At 33.3% G+C, this 21,616-nt stretch overlaps 2 protein-coding genes and 1 pseudogene across 2 annotated transcripts; all 3 read right to left on the bottom strand.

The window, feature by feature from the left end:
* Positions 1-989, bottom strand: LOC120122489 (annotated as a pseudogene).
* A 4,299-nt stretch (positions 990-5,288) lies between these two features.
* Positions 5,289-6,551, bottom strand: LOC120122490 (GATA transcription factor 18-like). The gene is made up of 2 exons (XM_039141632.1): positions 5,995-6,551; positions 5,289-5,902 (listed from the first exon to the last, which is right to left on the bottom strand). The coding sequence occupies exons 1-2, from the start codon at positions 6,448-6,450 to the stop codon at positions 5,645-5,647; spliced, it is 714 nt and encodes a 237-aa protein (XP_038997563.1). The 5' UTR covers positions 6,451-6,551; the 3' UTR covers positions 5,289-5,644.
* Positions 6,552-13,205: 6,654 nt separating this feature from the next.
* LOC120122757 lies at positions 13,206-13,715 on the bottom strand. The gene has a single exon (XM_039141859.1). It carries the CDS (start codon positions 13,713-13,715, stop codon positions 13,206-13,208), a length of 510 nt encoding a protein of 169 aa, XP_038997790.1.
* Positions 13,716-21,616: the final 7,901 nt, after the last annotated feature.

Here is a 21,616-nt window from a genome sequence, read left to right as displayed (position 1 = left end):
TTAAACCGGTGGAATTTATATTTATTTCAAACATACAAGAAAGTAGAAGCAAATTGAGAAATGTTTGAAACACAGAATCTTAAAGTCATAATTATTAAGCTCTTAAAACCCTCCACTTTGATCATCTTCAACACTTTGAGCCTTTCCATTTCCATTTCCATTTCCTTCGGTTTTAGCTTCCAGAAGCCTCCACATATACCAAGACCCAACTGATCTATAAGGCCTCCATTTCTCACAAATTTGCTCCATTTGCAATGGCTTCGGCAACTCCTTTAACCCATACAAAGACTGGACTCCTTTCCTCACTCCAAGATCTCCCACGGGCAAAACATCGGGCCTGTGAAGCGAAAATATCATGAACATGTGGACCGACCAAGGCCCGATCCCTTTCACCGATGTCAAGCTCTGGAACAACAATTCATCTTCCATCGTGATGATGGAAGTATCCGACAAGAACCCGGTTGAGAACTTATCGGAAAGATCGTGGAGATAGCTTGCTTTGCGAGCTGAGACACCGATTTCTCTGAGTTTTTGCGGGGTCAAAGAGAGGACCGTGTTTGGAACGACGTCGGATTCGTTCCCGCATAGCGAAACGAAGCGGGTGTAGATCGAGTTGGCCGCTTTGGTGGCGAGTTGTTGGAAGATGATGGATTTGGAAAGAGAGAGGAAAGCGGAGTTACAAGGACTGAGTTTCGGTGGGGGATGGGTTGAAATGAGGGTGGCGAGAAGATGATCCGACGTGCGGAGGTGGTTAAGAGCGACGTCGATTTCGGGTTTCGTCGATAGGGATTTTGGGATTTTGATGAGGGAAGGTTGAGCGGATTTGATGGGGTCGTCGACGGTGATGTTGGGGGAGAGTTTTCGGATTTTACGGGATCGGAATGCGATTTTGGAGGACGTTGAGGGGCTTTCACGAAGTTTTCTGACGGTTTTCTGGTGGAGATCACGGTGGTTTGTAGCGGAGCATGGTTCATGTTTGAGACTTGTTTAATTTTTTTTTATTGGGGGTGGGGGGGTGGCTTTGGCGACAAACGGTTATGTACTTATGTTGGCCTTTGGGTTCTTGCACAGCAAGTAATTACTAATTAATTAATTAGTCCATTTACGACTTTGACCTCAAAACAGTCAAACACCACCAACTGAAACATGGAAAAAATATCCATAAAATAGTTTACAACAAACTACATGTTTATTACCTAAATTATTATTTTTATTTCATTTTGTAATTCGTCGTTAAAATCTTAATAGTAATGTTAACTTGTCATAAACTTCCATTTTATAAATCTGATGTGAATATAAAGTAATATTTTATTCAAAAACTTTCAATACTTTAATAATGAACGTTTATACTCATATCATATGTGATGTTGATAACAATAAATCTTTCAACTACTAATGTAGTTTAGTTCATATATATATATATATATTATAACTTATATTTAATAAACTTTAAACTAAAAATCTATATATATATATATATATATATAAGATTTAAATTTAAAATATTTAAAGTATAAAGAAGTTAAATAATTTTAAAACTCTTATAAAATTTTACTAAAAATGTTTAAAAAAATTTAATCTAAAATTTCAAAAAAATCATATTTTAAGATGGAGTCTCAATACTGGCCAAAACTCAAAATCTTGATTTCAAATCTTATTTTTGTATCAAAATCAAGGTGGAAAGGAATAAACAACCATTTTCTTTCATCTTTCTTCATAAACTATTCAATTTGATTTTTCGGAAAAACTACCAAAAATGTAAATCTTTGTTTTACTAAGATAGAAGATTATTTTAAAAGGTTTTTGTGATTTTTAATCTAATTTTAAAAATTAGATTAAATATAAAGAGTAAGAATTGATTGAAACAATGACTTGACTATTATATATAGAAATCTCATAACACTCATTTCTAAAACATTGATTTAATAATCTTTTAGGGGTGTTTGGTTCAAGGATTGTGGGATTCTCATGGGATGAGAATTCCACATTCCCATGTTTGGTTGGCCGGGAATCTCATTCCTGGTAATGTTTTATTACCAATAGTAGATTTTTTGAGGTATATTACCGGGAATATCATTACTTCCCTTCCCTTAGGTATTGTAACATTATCGGCGTTTTGGACTAAAATGCCCTTAATTTTTTTTTTCAAAAATATCATTCTTCTGTCATTGAATAATAAAAATTCTAAAAAGTTTAATTTACAAAATTATCCTTAAATTATTTTAGATTTACAAAAAAAATATATAATTAAAATTTTATATGAAGTTCAGGGGTTAAATTTTTTTTACCCTTTCATTAAACATTTTTTATATTTTTAATTTTGTAAAAAAATTATATAAATATTATAAATTTATTTTTTAAAGAAAATATATATATTTTTTACAATTTGTAATATTATACAAATATATAATAAGGACAATTTGGTCAAATATACATTCCAATAATCTTTTATTCCTTTAACCAAACACGGTAATCTTACATTCCTGCTAAACCAACCAAACACAAAATACAACATTCCCAGTAATCCTATTCCCTGGTAATCTTTTATTCCCACTGGTAATCTTTTATTCCCACTGGTAATCTTACATTCCGTGAACCAAACGCACCCTTAAAGTACATGAATAAAAGTTTTTAGTTAAAAACTCTCTCCTTTAAACTGTGGATTCAATATTTCGTTCAGAGTAAAATTTTCTTTCTTCTCATCCTAGATAGAATTTGTTAAAAAAAATTGATTTGGAAATTTACAAGTATCTTTAGTCTTATTATGGATTAGAAATGCATTAGGAATTAAGGGGGTGTTTGGTTTAGGGTATCTCACATTATTGGGGGAATAGAATGTCATTCCCCCGTTTGGTTGGCAAACATTCCAGCCTCCGGTAATAAGTTATTCCTAACAGTGATATTTTAAGGGTATATACAGGGAATGTGATTACCCATTCCCTTAGGTATTGTTACATTCCTGGCGTTTTGGACTAAAATGCCTTAAATTTTTCCCCAAAAATATCATTCTTCTGTCGTTGAATAAAAAAATTATACAAAGATTAAATTACAAATTTATCCTTAAATTATTTTAGATTTACAAAAAAAAATCATAATTAGAATTTTATATGAAGTTTAGGGGTTAAAATATAATTTTACTCTTTCATTAAACCTATTTATCTTTTCAATTTTGTAAAAAAATATATAAATTTATGATTTTAAAATTTATAAAGAAAATATATAAATTAATTATAGTAATATTAAACTTGTTAAAATAAATAAATATAGGATAGTTTGGTAAAATATATATTTTAATAATATTTTATTCCTTTAACCAAACATTGTAATATTACATTCCTGTAAACGAACCAAACACAAAATACAACATTCCCAATAATCTTATTCCCGTTGGTAATCCTATTCTCGCCTGTAATCTTACATTCCGTGAACCAAACGCACCCTAAGGGTGAGTAAAACTAAACCCAATTTGAAAAAGTCGATTTTTTTGACTTGATTTTACTCGACTCGTAATTTAATGAATTGGATTCACCTAAAAATATATTTAAATTTGACTCGAGTTATAAAATAAAACTTGAATAGCTCAAAAATTTTATATAATTAATTAGATATTTGATACTAATATATTCTCAAAACTTCAAATTTAGAATTATAATTAAAATAAAATAGTCTCAATCAAATAATGTAATGCATTATCACTCGAACTTCATATTAATTTAATAAATAAAATAAACATGGAAGTGATCATTGCCGAATATAGATGACATCTGTCCACAAAATTTAAAGTGTTGGGTTGGGTTTGGCCGCTGTTTCCGAGGATGAACAAACCGCTTGCCATTCCGTATTCGGCTTGAAATGTGGCTTCTATGCTTAGAGCGTATCCTTAGCAAACATTCCTTTGATAATTACACTCCCTTCACCATCATCTTTATAACATAAATATATAAATGAGAAGTTCGATATAATTTATTAATTTTACACTATAATATAATCATTAGATAAATATATATATATAAATAAAAATAAATTAAATTAAATTTAAAATTAATACTATCATTTTGACATTTTCTCTTTTCATTTTACAAGAAAATAGATAACTTTTTTATTTTAATTATTTATTTAGATTAATTCGATTATTTTATTATCATGTAAAATTCGTAAATTTTATTTAATATAAACGAATCTCATTCAACTATTTTTATCGAGGGATGAAATATTACCACATGTATTTTTATCTATTTATTTATTTGTTTTTCTTTATTTTATTATAGATCATATAGTAACACTTCAAGTCTTTAACACCGTTGATAGTGTTCAACTATATCATTCTTTTTATCCGTATAGATTAAGATTCATTAAAAGAAAAAGACCACAAAATTTTAAATTTAAAAATCAATAAAATATAGTAAATATCTGTTTTTAATTATTTCACAAATTCCATAAATCTAAGAGAAGTTGAACAGCATTTTGAACTGTGTTAGACAAAAGGAATCAATCTACATGGATTTGGGAATGACAGAGAGAGTTAAAAATAAGCCACTGAAACAAAGTATTATTAAAACACATTAATTACTTTGGCATCCAAATTTCTACCTCATCATCAACCTTAATCCAAAGTAAAAACAATGAAAGGGTTTGCATTTTGGAGTGTCCCAAGGCGGAGAGCGGTGGTGCAGTAGAGGCCAAATTAACGGTCAAGATTTCAAGATTATGATCATTTCAAAAATGACTGTCCCTTGTTCCCATATGTAATGTGGTAAGAGGGAGATAAGATAGTAGGTTGTCCCAACACTAGGTTGAGAGCAGCTTCCGTAGGAGACCTCCAAATTATGAAATACCTTCCATGAGACTCGATCCCACAACCTCAAGGTTAAGAACCTTGTGCTCTACCAACTGAGTTTGATGGTCATTTCAGTATAAGTGAAAAGGCCAAACCGGCAAAACTTCTGAACCGAACAGTGTCCTCACTGGGAACAATCACAGATTGGTAAACACTAAAGCAATTGGCTGATCAGATTCATCACCCAGACAAGAATCAAACGTGATTATTCTATTGACAATGGGTTTCCTTTTTTGCTCTCTCTCAGTTGTGAAATTTAGAGAAATGGGAAAGAACCAACAGGAAGAAGTAGTAGCTTCAAGTTCAGAGGCTCAGGTAAATTAAACTCAGTTCATATAACATGAAAAAAGTACTTTTTTTAGCATATGTAAGCTTAACAACACGTCGTATAACTATTACATTACATCAGGGAAATCAGTAATCGAATCTAACGGTGCTGAACTGCTGATCATCATTATATTTGATAGAACTTGGGGGAAGTAGGGGAAAAGTGAAAGTCTCTTCAAACAGAAAGGTTTTTATAGAAAACTGAAACGGGAAGAAATTAAAGTTAAAGAAGACTTAAAAAAAAGCACCTAAGAACATAGAATTGTCCCGTTCTTACTCCATCTATGGAAGACAAACGAGGCAAAGAAACTAAACAAAAGAAAAAGGAGAAGGAATTTTGACTAGACGAAACGAAGACCATATCACTATCAACGTGGTAAAACAAAATCTCCATCATCATTGTAATACGTTTCAGCGATTGCTGCATGATCTTGACCGTCAATGGCATGGTGGGTTTCTTTTCTTTCTTGTTCTTCTTTTTCATCTTGTAAAGTCATGAACAAGTCTTGTTGGCATATCAGTGACGTTGAGTCTCCAAGAAAGATAGGGATCGCCATCTTCGATGAACTTGATTTCATCGACGGGCGATGAGAAACAGTGCATTGAAGCCCATGAATTGTTGCTGCTGTTGTTGTTGTACCCGTGATATTGCTGCTCCGCCATTGAAGCGTTTGCATTTGCTGCTGATGCTCTCCTTTCTTCCTTTTTGAATCGAATTCCACAGGCATTGCAAAGTGACTGCAATATAAACAACAGACAAAAGAAATAAAAATCTAAACAATAAAGACACTGTAATCGAAAGAGTCGTTAAAAATTGAAAACTTAAATACCTTTGGACCTCTTGGACCATTCCTCCAAAGCGGTGTAGAAGTTGTGTCACAGTTAGCACAACGACGAGCAAGGAGAGGATCATTACCGGAGCTGCTACCGCTGTTTCCATTGCTTCCACGGCTAGCTTTCGTCGTTTGCTGCGAACAACCATGCGTGTTCTTGTTTTGCAACAAGTCCCAGCAGAAGTTAGACGTGCAAGAATTACCGGCGCGGCGGTCATGGCGTGAACGCCTATCGTCATCTTCACATAGACGAGTGGAAGGGGTTCCCAAGGAGAGAGTGCAATCAACGGAAGAAGACGAATAGGACGTGAAAGAGTTGTACATATCCGTTTCGTCGTAAGATTTGTGACTGGGCATGGGAAAAAGCACGGAGGAGTTGTTTTGGCTATGAAACAAACCACATGAACACGGTCCCACGATGTTTCCCTGAGAGTTACAGCACCTGTGCATCATTTTCCCCACCAAGTTCTTTCTTCTCTATGATTTATATAACCTCCCACCTCAATTTCAGCGCTATATGGAGAAACAAAGGATTTGCAGACGATGAAGAGAAAAAGAAATGAAATTGAAATGAGAATGAAAACGGGGTGAGTTTATAGTTAAAGAGCAAAGACAGGGGAGTAGAAGCCAAATGGAGACCCAAGCGCAAAATGTGTTTGAATGAAAACTTATAAGAGAGAGGGGGGAAGGAAGACTGAGATGAGATGTTGTCTGTTAGCTTTATAAGCTAATAAAATAGAGAAAATAGCAGTCAGCACCTGCAGTCCACGTTGTCGTGAATTGCAAATGGAGAGATGTACATGCGTATATATAGCAACCGAGAAAATAAAGATAATAGACAGTGGGGGACCCAGGTTACATGTTACAGCTAGATAAATATTAGTATTCAAAAACCAATATATAAATATGTATGTCATTAAATACAAGTACTCCTATATCTAGTTTTGAAAAAAAAATACTACTATTATATAAGAGATGATAAAGAAAATAAAAAGTCAGCCGGTCAGCCTCAGTCAGTGCGGAGAGAAAAGGTCTTCGTAAAACTTCGAGTGTGGAATTGCATGTATTTGTTTATTTTGATATATTATTAAAATAATATATTTTATATTTGGTATTATTAAAATGACACTAAAAAAATTAAATTCTCAGGATGACACCTATTTTAATAATATAGGACGAAGGCCAACACAACTAATTTTAATTCATATGAATATAATTTGTACTTGAATAAATTTACGAGAAAAAGTAAAAATACTCTTTAATTTTTGAATTTCGCATCTAATAAAATGTTTTTTGTAGCACATGAGGTAAAAGGTGTGGCAATGTTGAAGCCTCTTCCTTCACTTTGATCACGTATATCAACGGTGTATAATATATTTATTTTATGTGATTAAGATGAGCGTTATTAAAAAATAGATCGAATACATTTTGATTAAATTTTAAAAAGTATATTTTATTAATAATTTATTTTTAAATACTTAAAATAGAATATTAAATTATTTTTTATTCTTTTACCTTATTTAAATTTAAAAATTAAATATAATGAGACATGAAGAACAAAAAATTGGACGTTTTTTTCGAAAAATCATCTTTTTAATTTAATATTCTCGATCAGGCACCGATTAGACTATATTTTCTGATCTAACACCTTTTGCAGTAAGGCGCGCCCCCTGCAGCGCGCTATACGCTGATTTGACGCCACGTGGGGTAAGACGCGTCCTCTGCGACGCGCCTTATGCTGACATGGATACACGTGTGTATGGCGCGGGTAGGTTGATAATTAAAGGTATAGCGCGGGATAGGTTGGTATACCCTTAATTACCAACCTACCCCGCCCGTTCACACCCATCCCTTCCTATAAATACCTCAATTCTCAATCACTTTCATCAGACCAAATCCTCTCAACTTCTCTCAAATACTCTTATATTCTCTTATTAATGTATATTTTATTATATTTAGAATTTTTAGTACTTTATTTAATTATTTTAATTGTTTAATATTGTATTTAATTAATTTTTTTCAGATATAAAATGGAAGGCGATCAACTTGATTAACTTGTTCAGTCAGCCCATAGTGTAAGCTTAATGACTGACCCCAAACAGCACGCACTTAAACAAACTTTGCATACATCTCAATATCGCCATCTGAATAATTACTTTGAGAATCAACCATCATTTCAACATCATCATTGTTCGATAGTTCGAACGCTGTATAAATTAATGACAACAATGATGTTGGAAATCTGTACTGCAACGACGACATTCTTCTACTACTTCCAACATGAATCTTCCTCGAAATCTTCATTATCAGCTCCTCAAGAGTTATGTTTCTCTTGAATGATATTAACACGCTCATTTGAGACGAAAACAACGCCGGTTTCATCTTATCGAATTTCTTCATCATAATAAACAATAGCTTAAAGTCGCGTCATTCTTAGAGTTTAAAAGTGCAACAATATTATATCTATAAAAAAACAACTGAAACAAATTTGATTAAATAAATAATATATGACCAAAAATATAACAGAATAATTTTTTACACATAAACATTAATAATTTAAATAATATAATTTTATATTATTACCTGCACCGCAAAAATATTTCGACGTATGCTCTCACTTTCTAATTCTACAAACACAGAAATTAATTGAAAACAATTAGTATAATATTTTTTTCAAATAATCATATATAACTATAAAATAAATATTATAACAAAATTACCTTATAACGAAAGATCAAGCAAATTTCTGAATCAAATATAAGATGATTGTCGGATGTTATTTACTGATTCAAAGGATTGTTGGTGAGAGAGTTTATGGGAGACGGCTATTTATAGCCGAGAGAGGATGTCTTAAAGCCGAGAAGTTTGAGACATGTTTGATAATTGAGATAATTGAATAGCGCGACCCCTGTCCCGCGCTATATCTTACGTGGCGTATGGCGTGGCCCCTGCCCCTCGCCATACACACGTGTATCCATGTCAGTATAGGTGCGTCTTACCCCACGTGACGCCAAATCAACGTATAACGCGCTGTAAGAGGTGCACCTTACTACAAAAGATGTTAGATTAAAAAATATAATCTGACTGATGTATAATCGAAAATATTAAATTAAAAAGATGATTTTTTTTTAGAAAAACGCCCAAAAATTATCGAAATAAAATTATTGTGGGAAGGGTTGGTCAGTGGGTAGTCAAAAGAGCCCACGTGACTAGAGGGAACGGTCTTCCATGGATCTGCCTTCTCCGATCACGAGGCCCCCTATTACTCTCATACCCAATACATCAAAAACCTCTGTCCGTAACCGTATCTATGCTCTGTCACTGCCACCCTCCCCAAGCAAAATGGAATACTTTCCCCTCTTCTCCTTCTATCCGCGTCTCTCTCACACGCCCCCAATCACTAATTTTATGAATTAAAATTATATATTTTTAATGTCAGTTATTAAATAAAAATTCGTCCGCTTTCCGAAAGGTATATTCATTTGATGGTCAGGTTTCTCAGCAAATGGTCCCAACATGAAAAAACACGAAAATGTGATCCCTCAATTTGTTCTTTTCCAAGTTGGGATTCTAATACGTTTACAGAATAAGGTAAAATATGACAAATTGACGACCACAACCTTGATTATTTGGATTTTATGTCTTGTAATTCCCAAAAATAAGTCTTCATTAGGCTCTGTGGTTAAACTTCTTGTTGGTTTTTGAGAGGGGCAAAGCAAGGGTGTTTGTCACGCCACGGTTTTGCCTTTGGGATAAAATGAAAGCAAAAGAAAAAAATATAGTAAGTTTTATTCTTCAGAGCAATGATCACTGCTAACTCTAACCTGCCCATTCCGTTAGTTATTATAGTCAGTCCAATCCGTTAAATCTTACGTATACTTCGTATTTAAAATTTTAATATAACTAAACATTTTAAATACAAAGCAATAAAGTATGAGATAAACTACACATTTAGTAATTCAATTATTATTTTTATTTTATTTTGATCATCTAATTTTTTAGAAAATCATATTTAATGTTTAATATTTTGTTAATTTTTTTAATGAAAAAAATAAAAATAAAACTTAAATTATAATTAAATATAATTTTTTAAAAATTACATGATAAAAATAGGAAAAAGATCGTTGAAATATTAAATGTATAATTTAGCCTAAAAAATAATAGTAATAAAAGGTATACATACAATGCAATCATCAAAGCGACCAACATGTTGGCTTAGTTTACCGAGAGAGAAGGAAGCTCTTTGAGTCAAAGATGGCAGATAGGTACTCAAAAAAGAGAAAGGGGGCAAAGATATTAAATTTAAAAAATGAAAATTGGATTAAAAACAAATAAGAAATGACCCCACATTCATCATGCTGAATCCCGAACAAAAACAAAATTATTCTCAAGAATATGGTGAAAAGATTAGAAGAAGAAAAAAACACACAACGGGAGAGAAAGGAATCAGATCGTCTAGAGATTGGCGAGGGTCTTACGACAAACTGGACGACCACCGCTTTCCAAAAGATACTCTCCCTATCACCACTTTGCAAGCCGAGGAAAACTGCGATTACCCCAAGGCACTGTGCGTTTCAGTTTTTTGTTTTATTTTTGCTTTTTTGGGTTGTCGATATTTCTAATCATTTTTTAACGTCACGCGATCCACGATTTGGCGGGGTAGTTGTGCTGATGTTTCAATCTGAGCGTGAGATACACGCGCAGGAATGAAGAGGTGACTCAAATATTATGTGTTTAAACTGGAGGAGTAATTGAAGAGAGGATCTGTTTAAACTCTGGGATTTGCTTAGTCATATTCCCAAACCCACAGATTAATGATTTAAGGGTTTGGATACGCATTTATGTTTACATGCTCAATTAATCATGATGTTATGTGGCTCTTTGGATTTCGTGGGCTCCACTTGGTCTATGTATTAGTTCTCCCACATTTCCAACGAAAATCAAACCATATCCAATAAATCGAGTTACTAGTAGAAAATATATATTTTTTATTTATGATAGTATTTTTATATGGATATTGGTAATGATTAATTGAATTTTCTTAGATAATGTTTTTTAAAAAAGGTACATTAGTTAAATAATTCATTAATCAAATCTTAAAATGTTTCTTGGACAAGTGTAGCGCTCTCACAATATAAATATAGATTTTGCTTCTGCTTGCCAATAGCCATTCATGCAAATTTGTTAAATTTATCAATATTGTAAATATTAAAAAAAGCTTTCCAAATAATCTGTATATAATATATTAATAAAAAAAACGGAAGTCGACAGATCGAGTCTTAGATATAGAAAGGTGATATATATTATTATATAGATAATTGAAACATTTAAATTACCAATGTCTTTGGAACAGTAGCGCATAATGTTAACATTCCTCGAAAGCAACGATAAACAACTGGAATGTCTCTAGGGAGATTGGGATTTTTCCCCTTTTTTGTTTTTGTTTTATTTTTATAAATTAATTATTGAAACTTGGTCAAGTGATGTTGTAGTTGGAAGGATGTTTCTTTTAAAAGTAACAATTAAAATTCAAGTGAAGCGAATCAATATATGAAGGGAAAAAGGAAAAGGAAAAGGTAAAACAAATAAGGAGAAGAATAACACAGAGAATCAACATTTATAAAAAGAGTGTTTGTTCGTAAATGACCGAGATTATCTCAGGAAAGGCGGATTAATATACGACGTTACCGGATATATTAAAAGATATTTGACAAATTCGGTTAACGCTATCAGAAATATCGAGTAATAATAATGTAATAGGTGGAAATCATGAAGAAATATTAAAAATTTTGGCAACCGACAAATTTAGCTTGTCGGTTTGTGTCGATACTTTATAAAAATATATTGATCCACAACAATATAACAGGTAAAAAAAATGACAAAACCGGTCTATAAATGACAAAACAGGTAAAACGCTACCGGATATATTGAAAGGGTCGATACTTTATAAAAATATATTGATCCATAACAATATAACAGATAAAAAAATGATAAAACCGGTCTATAAATGACAAAATAGGTAAAGCGGTACCGGATATATTTAAAAGTGTCGATACTTTATAAAAATGTATTGATTCATAACAATATAACAGGTAAAAAATGATAAAATCGGTCTATAAATGACAAAACAGGTAAAGCGATATCGAATATATTGAAAGTGTCGATATTTTATAAAAATTTATCGATCCATAACAATATAACATGTAAAAAAATGACAAAACCGATCTATAAATGACAAAACAGGTAAAACGCTACCGAATGTGTTGATAGTGTCGATATTTTATTATAAGTATCGACACTTTTGAATTTAAAAGAGAATAAGTTATAGCGTTAATAAAGTGTCGATACTTTATAAAAATGTATCGATCCATAACAATATAACATGTAAAAATATGACAAAACCGATCTCGAAATGACAAAACCGGTAAAGAGCTACCGGATATGTTGAAAGTGTCGATACTTTATTATAAGTATCGACAATTTTGAAATTTAAAAGAAAAGAAGTTATAGCTTTAATAAAGTGCCATACTTTATAAAAATGTATCGATCCATAACAATATAATAAATAAATAATAAAATCGATCTCGAAATTACAAAACCGATAATAAAAAAATGTACTTATGATCATTTTTATTTCAGAATTTTATTTTTTAATATAAAAAATTAGATATTTTAAATAAAATTCAATAAAAAAATAAAAACTTTGAAATAACAAAAGAATAACCTTAAAAATTATCATGTTATCATTTTTCAAAGAAAAAAAATTAAATAAAGGGGTTAAAACCTTTAATAAGCCGTCCCACGAAGGATAAGTTGTCAGATTTATGACATATGAGGGACACTGTAACCCCCAATTGTCTCCTCCAAGCTTATGTCTAACCACTATAGACCCCCTTGCGTACATGTATTCAAACCCATTATATCCTAATCTAAATGTTTTTTTAGTAAATTTTAATATAATTTACATTTTTTTTAAAATAAAAAAATATGTTTTTATTAGAGATATGATCCTATTAAACTGAAATAAGCCACAATAAAACTGAAATAAAGTATGGGGGAAAAAAACAAATAACTAAGAAAGAGAAATGTCTGGAAAGAGGCCGGCCTTTCTTCTTCTTGCGTGGGGATAGAACGATGAAACGAGCTATTTGCAAGAGAAAAACTGAAATCAGATTAACCTGTGTGAAGCAATCTTCCCAACCAGTCAGCTATGGGGGGTCTAAAAAGCGTCTGTCCTCTGCCGCTTGGAGCTCCACTGCTTGCGGTGCTTCTTCTATCCAGTAGCGATCGAGCTCCCCAGATCCGGTGTCATGAGCAAGGAGGTGGGCTGCATGATTCCCATTTCGAGGAGTGAAACGGAACGAGCATGCATGGAAACCTTCCGCTCTCCGACGGGCTTCCCAGATCCAGGCGCTGATTTCCTCCAAGGAGGATAATTTGTTGATCACCGACTTGGAATCACCTTCTATAATGACTCTCCCAAATCCCAGCTCCAGTGAGAATTGAATTGCATGAAGAGCTGCTTGTGCTTCTACTGAGAAAGCTGAGGTAATTCTCTTCGTTTCCTTTCTATAAGCTCCCATTATATGGCCTAAACCATCTCGGATTATAACACCTGTCCATGACTTTTTCTGTGCAAGCAAAAAACGAGCGTCGAAGTTAACTTTGACAAAAGAATCTGGTGGAGCCATCCAACGCACTGGAGAGGGACCAGTCATATTTATCAACCGAGCATTTGCAATTACATGTCCTCACACTGCGCGCGAATGAGAGTAATTAATTCTTCTCTCATTAGCACTTTTCCTTGATGAAATTGTACATTTCGGGCATACCAGAGTGCCCAAATAATGATCAAAATCTCTGCATGCTTGCTGCTCGGGTAATTGTTAAACAACCAAGCTAACCAATCAATTTTATTAAAACCAGAAACATGATGTGGCCACTGGAAACGCATTCACCCATACTAATTGAGCTAAACAACAATCCCTAGCAACATGAACACCCAATTCCACTCCTCCATTACATCTCGATCAATTAGGGCTATTAATCAACCGTTTAGCATAGAAGTTTTGTATTGTGGGGATGAAATTTCCAGCGAAACGCTAAACATGAATCTGAATTTTTCGCTGATAGGAGTAGCCCAAATATGTTTGTTAACGGTTTTCTTTACTAGCGAGATATTTAAGACTGATAATAAAGCCTATATCCACTTCAACCGAATACACTGTAGACACTAATTTTTTATTTTACTTATTTTTATTTTTATTAATATATTATTATTATTATTAAATTATAAATAATTACATATTACAAGCCCAACCCGATTATATCATGCCCGATCTGGCCCAGATGGCCCAAAACTAACCCTAAACCCAAATAGGGTTTCATCATCCCAACTTCCAGCCGCCAATGATTACAGCCGTTAGATCTAGTCTTGATCCAACGGCCCAGATGGTTCTAGCAATAACCCTAGGTTATCATCTTCCCGCCGTTGCTTCCAGAAGCCCACCACCGCTCCACTACCAGGTGGCCCAACCATCCATTGCGACGCCTAGCTATTCCATCGCCTCGCCGAAGCCTCCAGAAGCGTCACGAAGCCACACACGTCGCTGCTCTAGGGGTGAGTCACCACCATAGTTCAGTGACTCACCAAATGACCCTCTATTATCTGGTTCGAGAGCATTCGGTGGTGGCTATAAAAGCCACCACACCTGCAAAGAGAAAGACACGGAGCAACCAAGAGAAGGAACGGGAACAACAACCAACGACAACGGCGACAACAAGCAATACAACTCACAACAGCAAAATATCAAACCAAAAAAAAAATAAAGGAGAGAAGCTTACCGAAGAATGCACGGACCGGAGCTTCCACGCGCCTCCGAGAGAGTCGAAATACCGAAGGTATTTCTATAGATTTAGGAAAATCTAAGGTTGTTTTAGAAAAACGGTGGTCGGATTTGGTCAATGACGGCATACGGTTACCGTACGTCGAACGGATTCCCTCCGGTGAGGGAATCCTAAGAGAAGCGAGAGAGATATCTTCTCTCATTTTAGAGAGAGAAGAAGAAAGGAAAAATGAGAAGAATGGCCCGAAGGGCCGGCCATTTGGGGTATTTATACCCCTTCTCAAACGACGCAGTTTTTGGGAGGGGTATATGCATAATTTCATAATGGGTAAACTATACCCGCAACCATCACATATTTGTATATTTTCATTTTAGTCACTTAAAGCAATTGATAATCATTTTAATTCGGTCTCTTAATTTTATTTTCTTTATAATTTAGTCACTGCCATACATTTATATATTTTAAGTAAAATAACCGATTTAGTCACTTTAATTTTAGTAATTAATATTTTAATCCGAATAATTAATTAGGTTAAATTACACTATTAGTAATTATTTTTTACAATAATTTGAATTATAGCCTTTAATTTTGATATTTTACATTTTAGTCACTGATATGTTAATTCTTTTCATTTTTAACCGTAAGTGTTATTGCTTTTTAATTTAATCTTATATTTTTAATTTCTTTCAATTTGGTCACTATTTAATTACAATTTATTTTTATTATTATCTTTTTAATTTCAATATGTTTAATTTAATAATATAAATATTATTTATTTTAGCATATAAAAATATATTTAATTAAATAATAATATTTATTTATTTTTAAATATTAAGATAGGACGGTCTTAAAATAACTTTACGTCATATTCTGGTATTTAAAAAATAAATAAATATCCTGCTTATAAATATATATTTACTTCGTTTTTATTATTTTTAAGAAAAAATATTATATTCTTATTAATATTTATTTATTTATTAATATTAAAGAAAGAGACTGACTTAAAGCAACTAGATGTCTTTTTTAATATTTTTAAATAAATAAATACTCTATTTATAAAATCATACAAACATTATTTTAAATATATTTTTTAGAATTATTCGATTGAATATGGAATAATAGGATCATAAATTAAATTTATATTCTAATTCTTAAATTCTATTATTAGAGAAATTTATAATCGACAATGACCAATTTTGGGCGTTGTGGGGTGATAATCATTCCCCAAACGTAATCGATCACGAATACAACAACAACAAACCCAATTCCCATAGGCAATGGGGTAAGGGGAGGTAGGGTAGTAGGCTGCCCCAACGCCAGGTTGAGAGTAGCTTCCGTGGAAGACCTCCGGCAGTCAGAAAATTAAAAATTAAAATATAGATAAAATGCAATGCATGTATAAATAAATACAAAAATACATAGTTGAACAGTATTCATATGCAGTTATTAATATCATATGCGCGTCTGTAATGGGCAGTAATCCCTGCAAAAAAAATCCCTGCGAAAAAATCTCTGTATATAGATAGAAACGTAAGACCCGACTAAAATTAAAAGTGGAGAGAATGATACACAGAAGTCAAACGATAGCAAGCCCAGTTCTAAGCCTTCATAAATACCAATAACATAAACAAATAAAAGTAGAAGTCATGGAAATTACTACAAAGGCATTAAAAGAAGATAGAGATGATACACCCTAGAGATGTGACCCACACTACTCGACTATCCTAGTCTTAAGTCTCCATACTTTCCTATTAGAGGTCATGTCCTCGGTAAGGGCTAAATCCATCAAATCAGATCTCAATCAGTCTTCTCACTTCCGCCTTGGTCGTCCTCTCCTTCTGGCACCGTCGACTGTAATCGACTTTACCCTCCTGACCACATCTGACGATAGTCGCCTAAGGACATGCCCAAACCACCGTAGTATTCCTTCCCTCAATTTTTCGGAAACAGGCACCACCCCCAAGGACATCCTAATAGCAGAGTTTGTTGTCATATCCCACAGAGTCCTACCGCATGTCCATCGAAGCATTCTCATTTCTGCGGCCTCTATCCTCCTTACATGATCCTTCTTGGTTGCCCAACATTCTGATCCATACAACAGCGTGGTCTTATTGCCATTCTATAAAATTTTCCCTTAAGTTTTAGAGGCACATTCTTGTCACACAAAACTCCAGTAGCGGCCCTCCACTTTAGCCATCCCGCCTTTATACGGTGTGTAACGTCATCATCTACACCCCCATCTTTATATCACAGACCCTAGGTACTTGAAACAATTCTTTGAGGGGAGAACGTGTCCTTCTATTATTAAAAAGAATGAATTTTTGGTTAAACGCAACCAGTTTATCTTTTAACTGATGTTTTCTTAAAAACTCTTTTAAAAAATGATTTTTTAGGTATTCGACCTACCTAATCCAAAAGGCCGATGGCGACTCTAAAACATTTCTTTAAAAAAGTCATTTATTTATTCACATTACTTTTTTCGCCAAGTAAAATTTCGTGCCCGTGCGAAATTCGGTTACGAGAGGTTGGCGACTCCGCTGGGGACCCTTGGTCAATCCTAAGTCGATTATATATTCTCTATAATTAAAATTTAGAATTCAATTTTATTTAATTTATGATTCTTTTTATTTCTTTCAATTTATTTTATACTCTTGTATATTAATATTTAATTGCTTTTTAGATATTAATTTTTGTGTGAAAATTTCTCCTCACACACAACACTTGCATTGCATAACATAAGCTTTATAATTGAGCTTTTCCCTTTTAAGTGGGAGTGAAAGTGACGTATTCGTGAGAATTTATTCTCCGTGTTAGACCTAGCAAGTAAACTTCAGGGTTTATATGCTCTATATCTTCATGAGAATTTATTCTCGGTGTCAGGCATAGAGAAATGTGTCCCCTCGAATTGAACTCGATCCGCTTAAGTCTGTAATGGACTAGGGTTGAGGGTTTGACAACCCAAGGGGGCATCAACAAGGACAATTCGAGTACCTTTACTCATAGAACTGAACCTTGCATATAATAAACCCTAGAAATTCACCCGATCTAAGACAATGCTGAAACCCTGTCCGTAGGTGTACACAAAGGAGAAATAAACTTTAGCTTTTAATTTATTTGATTTTTTTTCTTTATCCTAAATAAATACATGCGAACTAGAAATCATGCAGTTAGGTTAATTTTTCCAAACAAAGCATGAAACTAGAAAACATGAGGTTAAGATTTATACCTTGATAGATAGAATTTTTTTCTTTCCATTAGTTGGTACTAACCATTTTATTTCTTTCTTTTATTCTTATATTTTGTAGATACATTGTGTTTTGCTCTAATTTGTTTATATTGATTTCTTGTGCTTGCATTGCATGATCATGACATAACCAGAAGGTGTTGAATCTTGAGAGTGGACATCAAATTGGAAAGAATTCATAAATGGACAAAAAGTTTTATGATCAAGCAAACTATGACTCAGTTAAGGAAAGACATCCTGAGGGAACTTCGAAGATAGAGGAAAGCTATACACCCAAAGATCGTATGCCCATTGAAGAGCAAAAGGAGATACGAGAAATAATAGAGCAGATGTCCAAGATGATGGGTAACATATCTGTTTTGGCCAAAGGAAAAGAGACTCATGCACAAAAAGAGAGAGAGGTCAATGAATATAACCCTGCAATCTCAAATATCAAGGAACTTCGGATCTTAACCAATTTGAGAAATTACAGATAGTCATCATTCGTATTCACAAATTGTCTGGAGATACCAAAGAAATGGTGACAATTGTAAAAGCTCCCAGAGATGAGAAGAAATCATGTAATCTGAAATCGTCGAAGTTTAGACTGTTCCCGACGTCTAAAACTTAGGTTCAATCCAAGACAAAAGGCGGTTCTCATTTTGATGATATCCCTATATCATATAAAGAGCTGTATGAAAAGTTACTTGAAGCACGAGAAGTGGTTCTATACTACATAAAATCGTTTCAACCTCCGTATCTGAATTAGTATGACATCAACGTTTATTGTGAATATCATGTCGGACCTCAAGGACATACCATTGAGAATTGTCTTACCTTCAAATGTCGAGTCCAAAGTCTTTTGGATCATGGAATCTTACAGTTTATGATAAATGATGTACCTAGTTTGGTAATTAAAGGTCTTGCTAGATTAATGCCAAAAGTGGTCAAAGGTAATAATATCAGTAGGGGCACCCAGAAAGAAGAAGATTTGCTAAGGTCTGAGGCTCAAATACGTTATTTAAAGATAGAAAACGATAAATTGAGCACCAAAATGGAAACCATACAGGAAGATTTCCAGAAGGTCAGTCAAGCCTTTCAAAATGTTGGCATAGGAAATACTCCAGAAAAATGGATAACAGGGGTCACCAAATTGAAAAAGAACTGCAACATACATGAAGTACGAGCCAAGAAGTTTTCTCATGATTTACGAATTGCAGAAGAAAGGCGCAATAAAATTGTCATTGAATTGGGAAAATGTCAAGCCAAAAATCAAATGTTGAATAGTTCTATGACCAACATGGAAGCATCATATTAGATCCATCAGCATGAGATCGATACTGAATTAAAAGCCACTAGAGCCAAGAACAAGACATTGAAGAAATATTTAGATGATTATGGAGATCTTGTACGAGAACTTCTTGAACATAAAGATTTTCTCACAATAAAAAATGAACAATATTGTTTACAACTCCGAGAATTGACACAAGATGAAGGAAAAAACAATATAATGAAAGAAGTTGTTGCTCAAGCAAACAATGTGGCTCATAAACTGGTAGACTTAGCTGGCTTCACGAGAGAATTAAGGCAGATTGATAACTCCACACCTGAGCATGAGTGGAATTTAATTTGGATTTTAAGAGAAATAGAGAAATTAGGAGTGAAAGCTATCCCCTACATGTAAAAGTTTTGTTTGATGCACCGAAACTTTTGTGTTCAATAAATCTGTTCTAAGATGATCACTCTTGATTAACACATTTTTTGCATTTGCATTTTGCATTCGTATTTTTTTCATTACATTTGCATTTTTTATGTTTGCATCTGCATTTTTATATTTTCATTTTATATTTGCATCTTTGCATTGCACAGTTTGCATTCTTATTTTTGCATTTATGCATTTTTCACATTTACATTACATTTATTTATTTATTTAAGTATTGTTATATACATTAATTATAAAAACATGTAAATAATTCATGAAAGGTTTTGTAACAGTAAAATCGAGACCATTCATTCATATTACTGTACCATCATCATAAAAACAATGGAGCAATCTTATGAAAGACTACAAGATCAGTGGTCAGAACAATTGACAGGGTTACCTCAGGATACAAGGAAAGAAACATCACAAAATGGATCAAATCAAATTATTCAGGGGATGACATCTGATAAAGAAGAGATAACTGATAAAGAGCAACCATGCTATCATATTGAAGAATCGAGAATGATAACATACCTTGGGGCATCCCAATCGAACTCAAAGAATAACCTCATTAATTATTCACAATATGAGGAGAGATTCAAGAGGGCAGATGAAACAATCAGAAATATGAAAAATGTTAATGCCTCCCACAAAGAATTAGAAGCAAGAGAGCCCAACTTGGTTCCAGACTTGATTATTCCCCATGAATTCAAAATGCCTAATTTTGAGAAATATGATAGCACCAGTTGTCCCCTAATCCATCTGAGAATGTTTTGTAGAAAAATGGAAAGATATTTAAATTCTGATGATTTGTTAATTCACTCTTTTCATGATATTCTCGTTGGCCCAATAGTAGTCTGGTACAATCAGTTGACCCAAGAACAGATCAAGAGATGGGTTGATCTAGCTAATGCATTTTTGGGACAATATCGGTATGTTAAAGGCTTAGCCCCCAAACGTATGGATCTTCAAGGAGTAAAAATAAAAGCCAATGAAGGGTTTCAAGAGTATGCCTTAAGATGGAGAGGAGTGGCAGCACAAGTTCAACCTCCCATGTTAGAAGAAGAAATATCACATATGTTTCGTGATTCCCTTCATGCTCTTTTCTTCGAGTTAATACTGGCAAATTCGATGAAGGAATTCGAGAATTTATTGATAAATGGAGAATTAATTAAAAATGTGATCAAAAAAGAAAACTCAAAAGTCACATCCAAGAGCCCGACGGATCAAAAAGTGAAAGTTGATGATGTGAATGAATGTCGCATTCAGAATCCCCGCTACTGCAAAAGAAAAAGAGCAAGTAGTTGTTCGAATCGACCAAAGAAAGTCACGCGATTGAGAAATTCTTTGCAGGTATTCCAAACTTCCATCTTAGATATGTACCCTCGTTTGATTAAAGGTTAGTACATCACACCAAGACCAATAAAAATGCCACCAAGCCCTTCTACTTATAACTATGATCAAGATAGTGTTTGTGATTTCCACTTGGGGTATTTGGGCATTCTATGGGAATTGTAGGCTATTGTTAAAAGAAATAGAGATGCTTGTTGACAAGAGAGTCTTGACACAAGAAATGGGGGGAAAATAAGGATGAAAATCCTGGGCCAAGTATACACCCAACATTAGAGGAATAATAGAGCAAGATAAAATAAACAAGTGGAAGTTTGTTTTCTACCATTGTAGTACCTTTCTATTTTCAGCATCCTGTTTGAACTTGTTTTTTGTTTCTTTCTCCGCCTTTTGTGCAATAAATGAATTTGTGTTGCTTTTAAGGTTATGAGCATTGAGTCAATTTTGCAATCTTGCAATTCTGTGAATATCAATTGGATTAAAAAACTCTTAATGAT

This window comes from Hibiscus syriacus, unplaced genomic scaffold (genome assembly GCF_006381635.1).
Source record: "Hibiscus syriacus cultivar Baekdansim isolate YM2019G1 unplaced genomic scaffold, ASM638163v2 tig00110387_pilon, whole genome shotgun sequence".
NCBI lineage: Eukaryota > Viridiplantae > Streptophyta > Magnoliopsida > Malvales > Malvaceae > Hibiscus > Hibiscus syriacus.
The sequence above is the reverse complement of the archived record's forward strand: the minus strand, read 5'-3'. Positions and strand labels throughout refer to the sequence as shown.

What these genes read in the sequence shown, in the direction of transcription:
- LOC120122757 (XM_039141859.1), bottom strand. Translation starts at nt 13,715, where the DNA reads ATGACTGGTCCCTCTCCAGTGCGTTGGATGGCTCCACCAGATTCTTTT.
- LOC120122490 (XM_039141632.1), bottom strand. Translation starts at nt 6,450, where the DNA reads ATGATGCACAGGTGCTGTAACTCTCAGGGAAACATCGTGGGACCGTGT. An exon ending in ATGGTCCAAGAGGTCCAAAG is followed by an intron (nt 5,903 to 5,994) that starts GTATTTAAGTTT and finishes TTTATATTGCAG; the next exon opens with TCACTTTGCAATGCCTGTGG.